The sequence below is a fragment of the Aspergillus lucknowensis genome, assembly GCF_044049455.1.
Source record: "Aspergillus lucknowensis strain CBS 449.75 chromosome Unknown BJX67scaffold_13, whole genome shotgun sequence".
In the NCBI taxonomy this organism is placed as follows: domain Eukaryota; kingdom Fungi; phylum Ascomycota; class Eurotiomycetes; order Eurotiales; family Aspergillaceae; genus Aspergillus; species Aspergillus lucknowensis.
Window position 1 is genome coordinate 446342 of NW_027263557.1, and position 12252 is coordinate 458593.

General features: G+C 53.1%; 7 protein-coding genes across 7 annotated transcripts; 3 read left to right on the forward strand and 4 right to left on the reverse strand.

Annotated features, from left to right (window-relative positions):
- The first annotated feature begins 3 nt into the window (after positions 1-3).
- On the forward strand, positions 4-873 carry BJX67DRAFT_46648 (signal recognition particle 14 kDa protein). Its single transcript, XM_071035059.1, has 2 exons — positions 4-201; positions 279-873. The coding sequence occupies exons 1-2, from the start codon at positions 175-177 to the stop codon at positions 660-662; spliced, it is 411 nt and encodes a 136-aa protein (XP_070887611.1). The 5' UTR covers positions 4-174; the 3' UTR covers positions 663-873.
- A 1-nt stretch (position 874) lies between these two features.
- BJX67DRAFT_46649 (uncharacterized protein) lies at positions 875-2881 on the reverse strand. Its single transcript, XM_071035060.1, has one exon. The coding sequence runs from the start codon at positions 2729-2731 to the stop codon at positions 1154-1156; it is 1578 nt and encodes a 525-aa protein (XP_070887612.1). The 5' UTR covers positions 2732-2881; the 3' UTR covers positions 875-1153.
- A 504-nt stretch (positions 2882-3385) lies between these two features.
- Positions 3386-4672, forward strand: usgS (transmembrane protein UsgS; the record flags this gene model as incomplete). The annotated part of the gene is made up of 5 exons (XM_071032699.1): positions 3386-3443; positions 3498-3604; positions 3655-3827; positions 3876-4269; positions 4316-4672. 5 exons carry the CDS (start codon positions 3386-3388, stop codon positions 4670-4672), a joined length of 1089 nt encoding a protein of 362 aa, XP_070887613.1.
- Positions 4673-4733: 61 nt separating this feature from the next.
- BJX67DRAFT_46652 (acetamidase/formamidase family protein) lies at positions 4734-6479 on the forward strand. Its single transcript, XM_071035061.1, has 5 exons — positions 4734-5022; positions 5068-5086; positions 5133-5421; positions 5476-5749; positions 5804-6479. Exons 1-5 carry the CDS (start codon positions 4948-4950, stop codon positions 6383-6385), a joined length of 1239 nt encoding a protein of 412 aa, XP_070887614.1. The 5' UTR covers positions 4734-4947; the 3' UTR covers positions 6386-6479.
- Positions 6428-8118, reverse strand: BJX67DRAFT_46753 (putative monooxygenase). The gene is made up of 4 exons (XM_071035062.1): positions 8012-8118; positions 7757-7957; positions 6577-7657; positions 6428-6498 (listed from the first exon to the last, which is right to left on the reverse strand). The coding sequence occupies exons 1-4, from the start codon at positions 8049-8051 to the stop codon at positions 6471-6473; spliced, it is 1350 nt and encodes a 449-aa protein (XP_070887615.1). The 5' UTR covers positions 8052-8118; the 3' UTR covers positions 6428-6470.
- A 286-nt stretch (positions 8119-8404) lies between these two features.
- Positions 8405-9788, reverse strand: BJX67DRAFT_46828 (uncharacterized protein). The gene has a single exon (XM_071035065.1). The coding sequence runs from the start codon at positions 9524-9526 to the stop codon at positions 8519-8521; it is 1008 nt and encodes a 335-aa protein (XP_070887616.1). The 5' UTR covers positions 9527-9788; the 3' UTR covers positions 8405-8518.
- A 580-nt stretch (positions 9789-10368) lies between these two features.
- Positions 10369-12206, reverse strand: BJX67DRAFT_371321 (uncharacterized protein; the record flags this gene model as incomplete). Its single annotated transcript, XM_071031064.1, has 5 exons — positions 10369-10417; positions 10695-11059; positions 11135-11248; positions 11308-12059; positions 12176-12206. 5 exons carry the CDS (start codon positions 12204-12206, stop codon positions 10369-10371), a joined length of 1311 nt encoding a protein of 436 aa, XP_070887617.1.
- Positions 12207-12252: the final 46 nt, after the last annotated feature.

Here is a 12252-nt window from a genome sequence, read left to right on the forward strand (position 1 = left end):
AAAAGAAAGTTGGCGCATAAAAATTGTCAAAAATTATCCCGCAGATTGGCGGCGGAGCGGAAGGCGGTGAGTGGTACTGTATTTGCCCCACAGCGTGGATGAGTATCTCGGATTTCCGACCAGAACATCAGGTGGGATTGAATTGCTTCGCGAGGGTAAAATCACGAGATAAGAATGTCAAAGGCTCTCAACCATGAGGAGGTACGTCTCGCGGATTCCTCAGCCTGTCCTATATACCGAATTCCACGCATGAGAGCTAACATTTTCGCTCAATGCAGTTCTTCACCTCCCTCACAACCCTCCTCACATCCACGTCGCAAAAGGCTCGCGGCTCCGTCTACCTTACCCAAAAACCGCTCCTTTCCACGGAATCTACCAATGCCGAACAGCAAACCAGTATTCCGCCCCCGATTCTCATCCGTGCAACAGACGGAAACACCAACGCCCCGAACCCGAAGGCCTCTTCAAGCCAAGGGAAGGAGAAGAAGAAGAAGGAATCAAAAGTGAAGCTTTCAACGGTGGTGCAACCCGATGAACTTGAAACATTCTACACACGATATGCGGAGGTGTGTAAGGCTGGGATGACGGGATTGAAGAAGCGAGATCGGAAGCAGAAGAAGGCAAAGGGCAAGAGCGGGACCGGGAAGGTTACCAAGGCTTGAGTTTGGGACGGGAGGGGATTAGATCGCATTAACGGCGTTTGGGATTGAGATATTCTATGGATCTTCTTTGTGTTCATATACCGGATGTCTTGTGGTCTTGTGAATAGGTATCAAGCATGAACGTGGCAGGGATGGGTTTCTCAGTGTGTATCTGGTGTCCTAGAAGTTTACGATGTCTAGTGTAGGAAGAGTTATACCGTTACTTGATTACTGGGTAATACGGGATAGAGTATGGCCATTATATTGGCACTAGTATGGCGATGCTAAGGTACAGCCGGGGAACGTCTAAGTGCACATGCAATGAAGAGAAGCTCACTGTACATGGGTACACAAAAAAAAAATGGTAGAGGAGAAAATGATCATGTCGGGCCGTTATTATAGGATGAAAAGGGAAAGAGGAGCGCTGTTGGAAATGTAAAAAGATCGGTCTCAAGAGAAGAAACCAGGATACTAAGATATCGTAAAAGACTTAACCTGAGTTCAGGTCCATATTACTCGTACGCTCGGCAGGACGGCTTCCTCGAACATTCTGGTGTAAGTGGGAGGTCGTAGTCATCTACGGCCTCAGAAACGTCAGGAGGCTGACGTTCAAGTTTGCAATTGGAGGATCCAACGGGAGAGTCGAGTCCTGGCCCGAGGACGATCCGTGCCGCAATATGAATTAGGACGATGAGTAGTTGGATGGGGGGCACGAGAACCAGTGTGCAAGTCTTCTGGATGATCGATGTAGCATCTTGTTTCTCTGGATTGGAGAGGATTAAGGTAGACGCCGGAGGCATCGGAGATATTTCACGTTCGCGGGATGCTTTTGAGCGGCGCCGGAATTCGATACTCATGCTGGTAAGGTTTGGATTAGACTCAGTGGACTTCGCGCTAGAGAATGATCCAGGAGTCCGAGGGAGTGTGAAGCCTGGGTCAGGGGATAAGCTTTGCATTGAACCCGTGGATACGGGCACCTGGTCTATGCTTTGCTCTGAACGTAACGGCGGCTTCAGTATGTCTTGACAAGCAGCCTTTTCCTCTCTTGGCGATTCTAGTACATCGCAGGGTTCACCATACGGCGGCGTTGCATCATCCGGCGAGGCGGGAGACGGAGGGGTTAAATAAGGATTTGGCGTGATATCGATCGAGTGAAAGGAGTCGACACTTGAAGAAAGCGACTGCTCCGGGTCATCTTGGGACTCAGAAGGCTCCTCAAACCGCGCCAGCAGGGCCTGGAAGCCCTGCTGCGTCTCACTCACTGATCGCCTCGGCATTTCGAGCGGCTTCGAACTATTGACCGGCTCCGGTAACTGTTCCTGGTCATCCGGAATTGTCTCTAAGATTACACTGTTGCTGCCCCTCGGTGTGAAGCCGCTATCGTCGGTGGCGGTTCCATCCGTATCTTCGCCGGCGCTTAACGAGTTCGCCATGGTGCTCTCTTTCGGGATCAGGATATCTCGGCAGTATGTTGACCGTAAGGGGGTACTTTCTCTTCTTTCTTTAGGCCGCCACGCCTTCTTCCGTCGGGGAGCTTTCGCCTCCTCTGGGATCTCGACCGTGAAGCCACGCTTGAACGGGCATGGGGTAACTTCGTAGCGGAGGATTTTCGGCAGTGCCTCTTTCATCTGAGTAACAAGCTCCTTGTCCCGCTCGGTTCCATTCGGCAGCTCGATTCGATAGTATGTGAGGGGGCGGATACGGAGGACAAAGGTAGCCTCCCCATCAACACACCAGCACTGGGAGTTCTTGAGGATCGCATGAACCACACTGCCACACTTCAGAAACACGGTCAGTCCATGCACCTTCTCCAACCTCAGTGGCGCGAATGCGACCGTTCTTTCTGTAGGCGATCGCCAGGGTAACGTCTCGACGGTATCAACGGGGTAGTCGAAGTCAGAGGGAGTGGAACTCGAAGGGACGGGGGCGATAGCTCGAGGGGCAAAATGGACGACCTTTGCAGAGGGGTGGTAGAAAAGGTCGTTCTCGGATTGCTTGAACGAGTCAGGACTGCGCTGAGCGACTCGGTTCAGCTTTGTGGGAAGGGTGAGCGATCGTCGAGGAGGTGGCGCATCAAAGGTGTCAGACATGATGGTTCATTGGGACTGATTGAGGGGAAGTAAGAAATTACATTGATTCAAAGAAGTGAATGAATGGAGGAAAGGAGCAGAGGTTGATTAGCTTGGGGCAAACAATGAAGGGGGCGATGGTGAGGAACGAAAGGCCATTGTCCGGGGGCGTCGAATCAATCGAAAGAAGATATTCAAACAAGAGGAAGCCCAGATACCAATCAGAGTCTACTTGTCGAGGAACAATGAACTCACAGGATCATTTGCTCCTTAGTGCTGCATTGAATCCAATAAGATCAGTGTCGATGCACTGATCGCAGATGCCAGGACCCAGTGGGGCAGAAATGCCCCCATCCCAGAGTCATTGCATCAAGGTGCCAAGGCATTTGTTTCGCAGTCTCCTGCTTTTACAGTCTCCCTCTGTGCATAATCATCTGCTGAGCTTTTCGGGTGCATTGTATGTTTATCAGATGTCTCCTGAAATGGTGTATTCATAGTACAGACTTTTGAACAATATGCTGGACTCCGAGGATTTGTTTGCACAGTGACCCTGCGGTGATTAGGTAAGCCTTTAGGCAGTCATGATTCTTCAGTCTTTCCAGTCCCAGCCGTTTCTCTCTGTCTGGAGGTGTAAATCACCGGCTAGAAATAGACCATTCAAAGTTAGCGATCGTCATGTCAAATTTTGAGCCGAATGCTGTGATCCGCGGCTTCCAGCTAACCGTGGTTGGTAGTAAGTTCTGAACCAGTTGATGATGCTAAGTTGAGCCGCAGCTAACATTCAAAGCTCTTCGTGCTCTAAAAAATCCAAGATTGTTCAAGCATGACCATTTTCGGCAAGCAGCTCTCGCTATTAGTATTGGAGTTGTTATCCAACTCATCATTCAGATACCAGTATGTCCAGTGTTACTGCCGTGGTGGAGAAGACAGCTAATGTCTACCAGATCATTGCGGTCAGGATCTTCATATGGTTCAGCTCATGGATTGTCAATCTGGAGGACGCGACCTGGGATGACAGTCTCCTTAATGGGCTGGATTTCTTGAATAAGTCTGTTCTGCAAATCCCCTTCCTCCTCATGACTCTATTGAGATACATCACGCCAGCGTTGGATGATATGTAAGTAGTTACGATGGTAGCAGACGTCCGTACGCTAACCGACTGTAGCTTCATGGAAGCATTAAACTGGGTCGATACGACTTACGTTCGCAAGCACAAGGCCGAAGAACCCAGAACTCTACGCGCCATGTACTATCCAAACCTGGTACAGTACTCAACCAAGGGCGACAAGAACGAATCCAAGCCGATCCATCAAGCGGTCATATCATTCCTGCGAAGGTATGGAGGTAAGGTTGGCATGCTTCTAGGCATATACCTGGCTTCACTTGTGCCCATTGTTGGCCGATTCGTGATGCCTGCAGCCTCCTTCTATACCTTCCGCCGCGCCGTTGGAACCACCCCCGCCGCTGTCATTTTCGGATTAGGCCTTGTTCTTCCAAAGCGGTTCCTCGTCACCTTCTTGCATAGCTACTTTGCTTCTCGCAGTTTGATGCGTGAACTGGTACGTCTCATCCCCTCTGCTTTAATGCTCCTCTAATTGGCCATAGCTCGAGCCATACTTCTCCCGCATCCGATTTAGCTCTGAACAGAAACGTCGCTGGTTCCTGGATCGCGAAGGGGTTTTGTTTGGCTTTGCATTCGCGTTTACATTTGTGCTGAAGATCCCTGTAATCGGAGTTCTCATGTACGGTGTAGCCGAGGCCTCCACCGCGTACCTTATCACCAAAATCACCGACCCCCCACCCAGACCTACTCAAAGTGAGGGCTTTGCTGAGACACAAGTGACATGGAAGAACAAGCACGACTTTCTGAGGTTGTCACTGGATAATCTCGACAAAATCAACCTGGCGGCGCACGAAGAAGAGCCTCCCAAGCCTGACATTCCTCGGCGCCAATTTATTTAGTCCACTTATCTAGACAAAACTGGTGATGTGCTTTGTCAAAAATCCTTCTCAATCGAGCTTCCTAAACGGGATTTGACTCCAAATACCGGCCCTGATAAGCATCCGTAGGCTGCTGATAGCAATGATAAGCCTGTCGCGAAATGGTTGCTCTGGTCATTTAGACTGAGGGGAATGCGTGAGGGGTCGGCTAACCTTGAGGGGAAGAAAAGAGGGTGCCTCATGACTTCATCTCATCACTCATCTTCTAATCAGCATTCATCAAAGAACTCGTCAACATGGGCACCAAATGCATCAGAACCGCGCTCAAAGTAGATCTCAACAAGCCTGCCAGGGAACAGAAAGGTCTCCACGTATGTCACCACTGCCCCCTAGTCAAACATTGCTGACCAGATTAGAATCGATGGCACCCAGACGGTATGCTTCTAGTCTAGATCCGTCAAATAAAAGCTCACAGGCCAAGTCCCCAGCTGCGGCACGATCGCAAACAACGAAGTCGTCAAGATCGAATGCCTTGACTGGACTGGAGGACAGATCCAGAACAACGACTCCGCCGACGACGTCAAGAACGTCGATCTAACACAGATCCATTACCTTTCTGGTCCATTCGACGTCGAAACAGCCGAGCCCGGTGACGTTCTCCTTGTTGAGATCCAGGACGTTCAGCCCTTCGAGGACCAACCCTGGGGATTCACTGGTATCTTTACCCCCGAGAATGGAGGAGGGTTTCTGGATGAGATCTACCCAAAAGCGTGCGTTAGTCTTACAACTCTAAAGTGTGTTATCTGACTCTTTCTCCCATGCAGCGCCAAAGCCATCTGGGACTTTGAGGGCATCTTCTGCTCCTCCCGCCATATTCCCCATGTACGTTTCGCCGGCCTCATCCACCCCGGCATCTTGGGTTGCGCGCCATCGGCAGAAGTCCTGGCCGAGTGGAACCGGCGTGAAGGAGAGTTGATTGCGACGAACACCACAGGCTGTGATGTTGCAAAGCCCCCAGAGCCACAGAACGTCCATGGAGGTAGTGCAGACGAAGAGCTTACCGCGAAGATTGGTCGCGAGGGGGCGCGGACCGTTCCAGTACCATTCCTCTCTAGTCTCCGAAGGTAAAAAGATCCCACTGACACGAACTAGGGCCGTCCCGAACATGGCGGCAACTGTGACATCAAGAACCTCTCCCGCGGCTCAAAAGTATACCTCCCTGTTCACGTCTCTGGCGCCAAGTTCTCCGTTGGAGATCTGCACTTCTCTCAAGGTGACGGGGAAATCTCCTTCTGCGGAGCCATCGAAATGGCTGGTGTAATCACACTCAAGTTCACGGTCATAAAGGACGGCATGGCCAAAATGTCCATGAAATCCCCCATTTTCCACCCCGGCCCTGTCGAGCCACAGTTCGGACCGGGCCGATATCTCACGTTTGAAGGTTTCTCGGTCGACGAAAAGGGCAAGCAGCACTATCTTGATGCGACGATTGCCTATCGGCAGACTTGTCTCCGGGTGATTGAGTATTTGCGGAGGTACGGTTATGATGATTACCAGATTTATTTGCTCCTCAGTTGTGCTCCCGTGCAGGGACATATTGCAGGCTTGGTGGACATACCGAACGCCTGTACAACGCTTGGGGTGCCGATGGATATCTTTGATTTTGATATCAGGCCTGAGGTTGAGGCAGTGAAGCTGGATATGGGCCGATGTGCTTTTGCTTCTGAGAACTGATCCTGTCGGGGATGTGCCAAGCCGTAGCCGAGTTCAATGGTTTATTCGTTGATTCATTCTATGCTATATACACATATTTGTACTCTCATGCCAACTTGGTCACACGTGCAGACCTGGCTGGATCAGCTTTGCCCTCAACTTCTCAAAATGCGAGTCCTCAGTCTGGTCGAAATGGGGGCAGGGAAACCTACGCAAAATACTCCTCGAATCTCGTCTCCGCTTCCTTTATACAATCAAACCCATATATCTCCTTCTGCACGTCCGCATCCGCCCATTTATCCGGCACAGGACCCTTCCCGGCCTTGAGCGCCGCAAATTGTTTATCCCGTTCCTCCTTCGCCGCGCCATCGCCCAAGTGTAGCGCCCTGCCGCTCGCAGCTGCCAGCTCAACAAGCGCGTACGCCCGGTCCTTGCGTACTTTCTCATACACCTTCAGCGCTTTGTGGATACTCTCAGGGTCTGTAGACGGAAGCCTCGAAAGTACAACGGCGAGAACGGCGCCGTCTTCAATTGCCTGCGCGGCACCCTGTGCCAGATGCGGAAGGGTCGGGTGGCACGCATCCCCGACCAGGGCAACAGACCGATGAACCCACGTCGGTAGCGGCTCGTGGACGCGCAACTTCCACTCGCAGACTTCCCCCTCCGGCACATAATTCAGCATCCGCTGGACAAGCGGACAGAAGTCCGCGAAAACGCCGAGCATGGCGCTCTTCGACCCCTTGGTCGTGTACGTTGCGTTCGTGGCGGCGGCGAAATTGCTATCCGGCTGCGTCGTCGACAGGTTGTAGATCGTGTTATTGGAGACCGGGTACGCGATTATGTGTCTTTTCTCGCCGATCCAGCGGACGACCTTGTTGCTTGCGATGAGGGAGAGGAGCTCTGCATCGTCGCTCGCCTGGTCCTTGTGGATCATGATTCGGTATGCGGCTTGCTGGGTATCCTTCACCGCGGAGTGGATGTTTAGTTCGGAAAGCATCGCGACGCGGACGAGCGATTTGATTCCGTCCGCGCCGAGGAGGACGTCCGCTGTTTCGGTGTAGGGTTTCTTCGACGGGTCGCGGGGCGTTACGGTGAATGCTGGTCGTGGACCAAAGGACGTGACTTCTGAGACCGGGGTCGCGAAGTGGAAGGTGATTCTGTCCGCATGCTTCAGACAGCCTTGATACAGGCCGTTTGCGAGCGAGGATCGGTGCCCGACCATGTGTTTGTAGCCGTAGGTTGACTCAATATATCTGAGGTCGACGTGCGCGAGTTCGGTGTCTGCGGCGCCGGCTGTACCAACCAACCCGTTAACATATAATTGGCATTTTATTTCCGAGTAACCTCGTCAATCAATCAATCAAAAGGGTAGACATAGAAGAGCAAACATACCCCGTACACTCGTCTCCTCGATATTCACAGCCTCGGCCTCAATCCCTCTCCACACGCCGAGATGGTCCAGAACCCGCGCCATATTCGGCGCGAGCTGGATACCTGCGCCCACGAAACCCAGGTCAGACGCGTGCTCATAGACGTCAATATGTTTGAATCCCTTTTCCGCGAGAGCGAGCGCGGACGTAAGACCGCCCATTCCTAGAGCCTTGTCTCAGTAGAGCAGGACGACCGCTGGGTGAGAGAGGGACATACCGGCACCCAGAATGGCGACCTTCAGATCTTGCGGGGCCATTTTGCTGAAATTTTCCTTCTTTTCTATACCTCTCTCTCTCCCTATTTCTCACTTGACTCGCTCAGTCCGCTGCAGAGCAGTTGGAGAGTGCGGAGTAGATATATAACGCCCATAGCGGAACAAGTCTTACCCGCCTTCTCCTCTTCCCCACGGCGTCCCACAATCTCTGACAGTCGGGGATTTTAGTGCACGAGGAGACATGGAGAGCGGAAGATTGGTTCTGGATCGACGGTGTTTGGGAGAGACTCTTGATTTGCATGTGGGAGTGTCGGCCTACCCAGCCCCACGTCCGGAGTTCTCAGCGAGTCTCTGGAAATTACTTTTTACAACTCCCTGACACTGCGAACATGCACGAGAGTATGTGAATGTATTATATTAAAGATGGTAGGCAACTATAATACATGAAGCTATCCAAACCTCGTTCCTCAAAGTACTCCGTGGTCAGTTAGAATGCGAATGCGTATTGTTTACAGGTTGCCGGCAGTGACAGCAACGACGTTACCTAGAGGCGCGCCAACCTTGGGGAGCACGTCGGAGACAGCGTCAGAGACCTCAGGGGACAGGCGGATGAGAAGGGCACCAGTCTCACTGCCGAGAACAACGAGAAGGTCCTCAGTGTCAGGGCCAAGGCGCTGGAGAAGCTGGGTCACATCGATGGCAGTGTCGATAACGGTACCAACATTGCCGGAGAGGTGGAGGTGGTGGAGGATGTTGCCAACGTCGCCGGCGAGATCAACAACGATGTTCTCGCCGTTGAGGCCCTTGACATTGAAGAGGTTGTGCTTCACGTCGCGCTTAAGGTTCAAGCCAAGGGACTTCACAACCTGGCCGACAGGGTTGGCAATGGAGTCGAGACCCAGGGTGACGGTGGTGCCACGGAGGAGGTCGGCGACGTCAGGAGCAAGCTGGACGAGCAGGGTGTGGGAGTCCTCACCGACGATGGTCAGGATGCAGTCGATGATAGGACCAAGGTCGGCAACGAGGTCGCCAATGGAAGCAGCATCGCCAATGACCTCACCAATCGAGTCACTAAGGCTAACACGGCCCTCGAGGATGTCGTAGACGTCCTCGCTGACGTTAACGAGGAAGCTCTCGCCATCAGCACCGGTGACGGTGAGGAGGTGGTTGGCCTGAGGGCCGAGGTCCTGAACAAGATGGCCAGTGCCATGGCAGTGGCCGTCCTCGCAGTCAGAGGGAGTGGGAGTAGAGGTAGGAGGGGCAGTCTCAGTGCCAGTCTCAGTAGCTGTCTCGGTGGCAGTTTCCGTAGGCAACTCTATCACGGTATCGGTGTTGGTAACGGGGGGGATGGCGGTGGGACCACCGATGGTCCCGGTGGGAGCAGGGATGGTCAGGGTAACGGTCTCGAGCTCGCAAGTGCAATCCTCACCACCGGTGAGCTCACGGGCGTTGAGGCCGATGGGGCTGGCCATAGTGCAAGCGGCCCAGGTCAGGGCAGCGATCACAGAAGCCTTCATCTTGGGTATCTCTTAAACGCTGAACGTAGATCAAGAAGATTAATCGAAATCAAGCAAACAAAAGAATGAACCTTGGTCGGAACGATCGTCAAAGGAGTGACAAGAGCTGGGAAAAAAAGGCTGCTTGATTGTGGAAAGAATGACTGAAGAGGAGAAAGTGTAGAGGAAGGCAACTCCAAGCTCATATTTATACTGCTCCTCAACTTGTCCCCCTTGCTCTTTCATTAACGTTGCCTGGTTCTAGGCCCACGATCTGGAATTGCGCCTGGCATTGACGGGGCCGACTATCCAGTGTATTTTTGCATGGCCGATCCCCGACTCGGCAATTTGAGTAAAGAAAGATGGCAGGAGCTTGGAGCTTCTTGCTCGGGCCAGTGGCTTGCATTTCCAGCCTTTGTCCAATTTCCATTGCTGGACCTGAGCCAGGGAACCTATCAGAACTGCTGATGCGATGGGTTCCTGCCTAACTGATGCAGGCTCTCTTTCGTGTCCTCGCAGATGCTTTGCCGAGCAAGCATCTGGATCATGGCTGATGGGTTGCAGTCTTTGACCAGCCCCCGGCCGGACGAAAAGTCCGGGTCCACTGCCGCTCAGTTCCAAAAGTGGCTGCCAATGGCGCAGGTACGGAGGCAATGGTTCTCCAAAAACGGATCAAGAACGCTCGACCAGTCGTACAGAAGTACAGATCCAAATCTCGAGGCTGAAATTCCTTTGTCTGAGGGATCTGCAGCCCGTGGCACAGACTATTGCCAGTGGGGCCCGGACGATCCGGGGATTGGCTGGCACTTGTAATTTGGCAGTTTCTGAGTTTTGCGACTTGTGGAGTTGAGTTGCTCGAGTTCCTAAAAGTCCGACCTGTGTGTTCTCTGGAGCTTCGGGTGATTGAAACGCCTGCTTGACGGTTGTTCTCCGTGGAAATTATTCTCCTCATCTCGTTCTCTGCTGAAATCTCCCCGAGCCCCGCGAGCCCGCGAGCTCCTCTCACCGGCCACGGTTTGCCTTTTCTCATTTGCAGGAGGCTGGCGGAGACGGAAAGAGCAGCGGTTACGAGACGGATTCATTTCTCTCGGCAGCTTCTCGGAAATTCAGGAGGAGCCATTGAAGGTTCGAAGAGTCAGGGGGGCAGCGCGGACACCCGCCGACCCAAAAATCCGCCCCAATTCTCGACCCGTCACCATTGAGCTGGGCAAAGTCGCGGCACTGGGGGTGTTTGTAGTCGTCCACGGTGCCGAGCGGCCACATGGGAAACATACAAATTTCATGATCACCGCAGCCGTTACAGTCTTTCCATGTCGTCCAGGACAGATATCCCATCAGGCCCTGGATTTGGTCGACGATCTTGTGATATCCGGTGTGATGTAATGCTTCCAGCATGGTCGCGCAGATGCTGCGTGTCACAGACAGCACCGCTGCGCCAGCAGCGGTCGTGATGGGTGTTGATCGTCTGATGAACTGCCGAGAACAGCGCTCCGTCTCAGCTGACATGTTTCGTTGCTGGTAATCAAGAAAAGGAGTCACGACGTCCTCGATTTCCTACTGCAGCTTGTGCAGCGTTGAGGCCTGGCCAGATGCCAGGTACTGAAGTCGAGCCGCATACCGCTCGACGACCATGTCTGCCACAGCCTGCCAGTTGGTGAAGGATTCGCTCGTTTCATGATCCAAGATCAAGGCATCCAGACCTCGCCGCATCGGCTCCAAATCATCAGGGGGAGGTGTTCCAATCTGGGGAGAAACGTCCCCCGTTTCGAGAAGCGGTCCAAATCGTAGAGATATGCGCTGACGAAGTGCTCGTAGTTCAGTATCACCCTCTCACCCCCGATTCCCCAATACCGGGAAGCCACGGCAGGAAGCCATATTCTCGCAGCATGATGCCCAATCTGTTCCCCTGGCACCCCTTTCTCACTCGGCCGGACTCGGGTCACCCGGAGCAGTTCGAGGTCCCGTGCAAAATCACACAAAATGATCACAAACCCGGCCTCCATGCGGATCATGCCATCCAAGCGCCCATCCCATTTCTCCTGCACCGTGCGACAGAAAATCTGCGCCCGTATGTGTTCATCCATCATGCCTCCTCCCCCACCCTTTAGTCCGTTGGTAAACAGAATCCGACCCTGGGAGGCCATGGTCCCGTTCTGCGTCTTTCCAGCGGACATGCCATCGATGTACAAAAGTCGCAGATCCTTGGCAGCGGCGAACGTGTGCAGGTATCCATCTTCCGCCTGATTCGACCCCCTAATTACCTGTTGCGGTTGCAAAGGAGGCTCCGGTTGCGATTGCCGCCACTCGTCCTTCGGAGGCGGGTTATGAGGAAATGGATGAGTGAAGACCAATGCGTGTTCAGGCTCAAAGGTTAGCCATTCAGGGCCTTGAACCGGATCAGGACGCCAGTTGCCATGGTAGAGCTGGGTCCCCTCAGGCACCGTAGCCAAGAAAAATGACATTCCATTGTGATTCAGCGACGATCCCCATTGCCGCATGGAGGAGTGGATCGCGTTGAAGATGTGGTTCGCATTCGCAGGGAACGAGGAGGCGGCTGATGAGTGATGAGCACTGCAAGGCAGAGCTGCAGGTTAGATCTGGGTCCCAGCATCATGGAAGGACGAAATCAGACATGCAGCAACACCAGAGGGAAGGCGATCAGATAAAAACGATCTCCAAACAAGGCTGGCTGGAGCTTCATCTTGACATGCCGAGTGGGGGGGAACGGTGCCGCGTCATCGGCACGG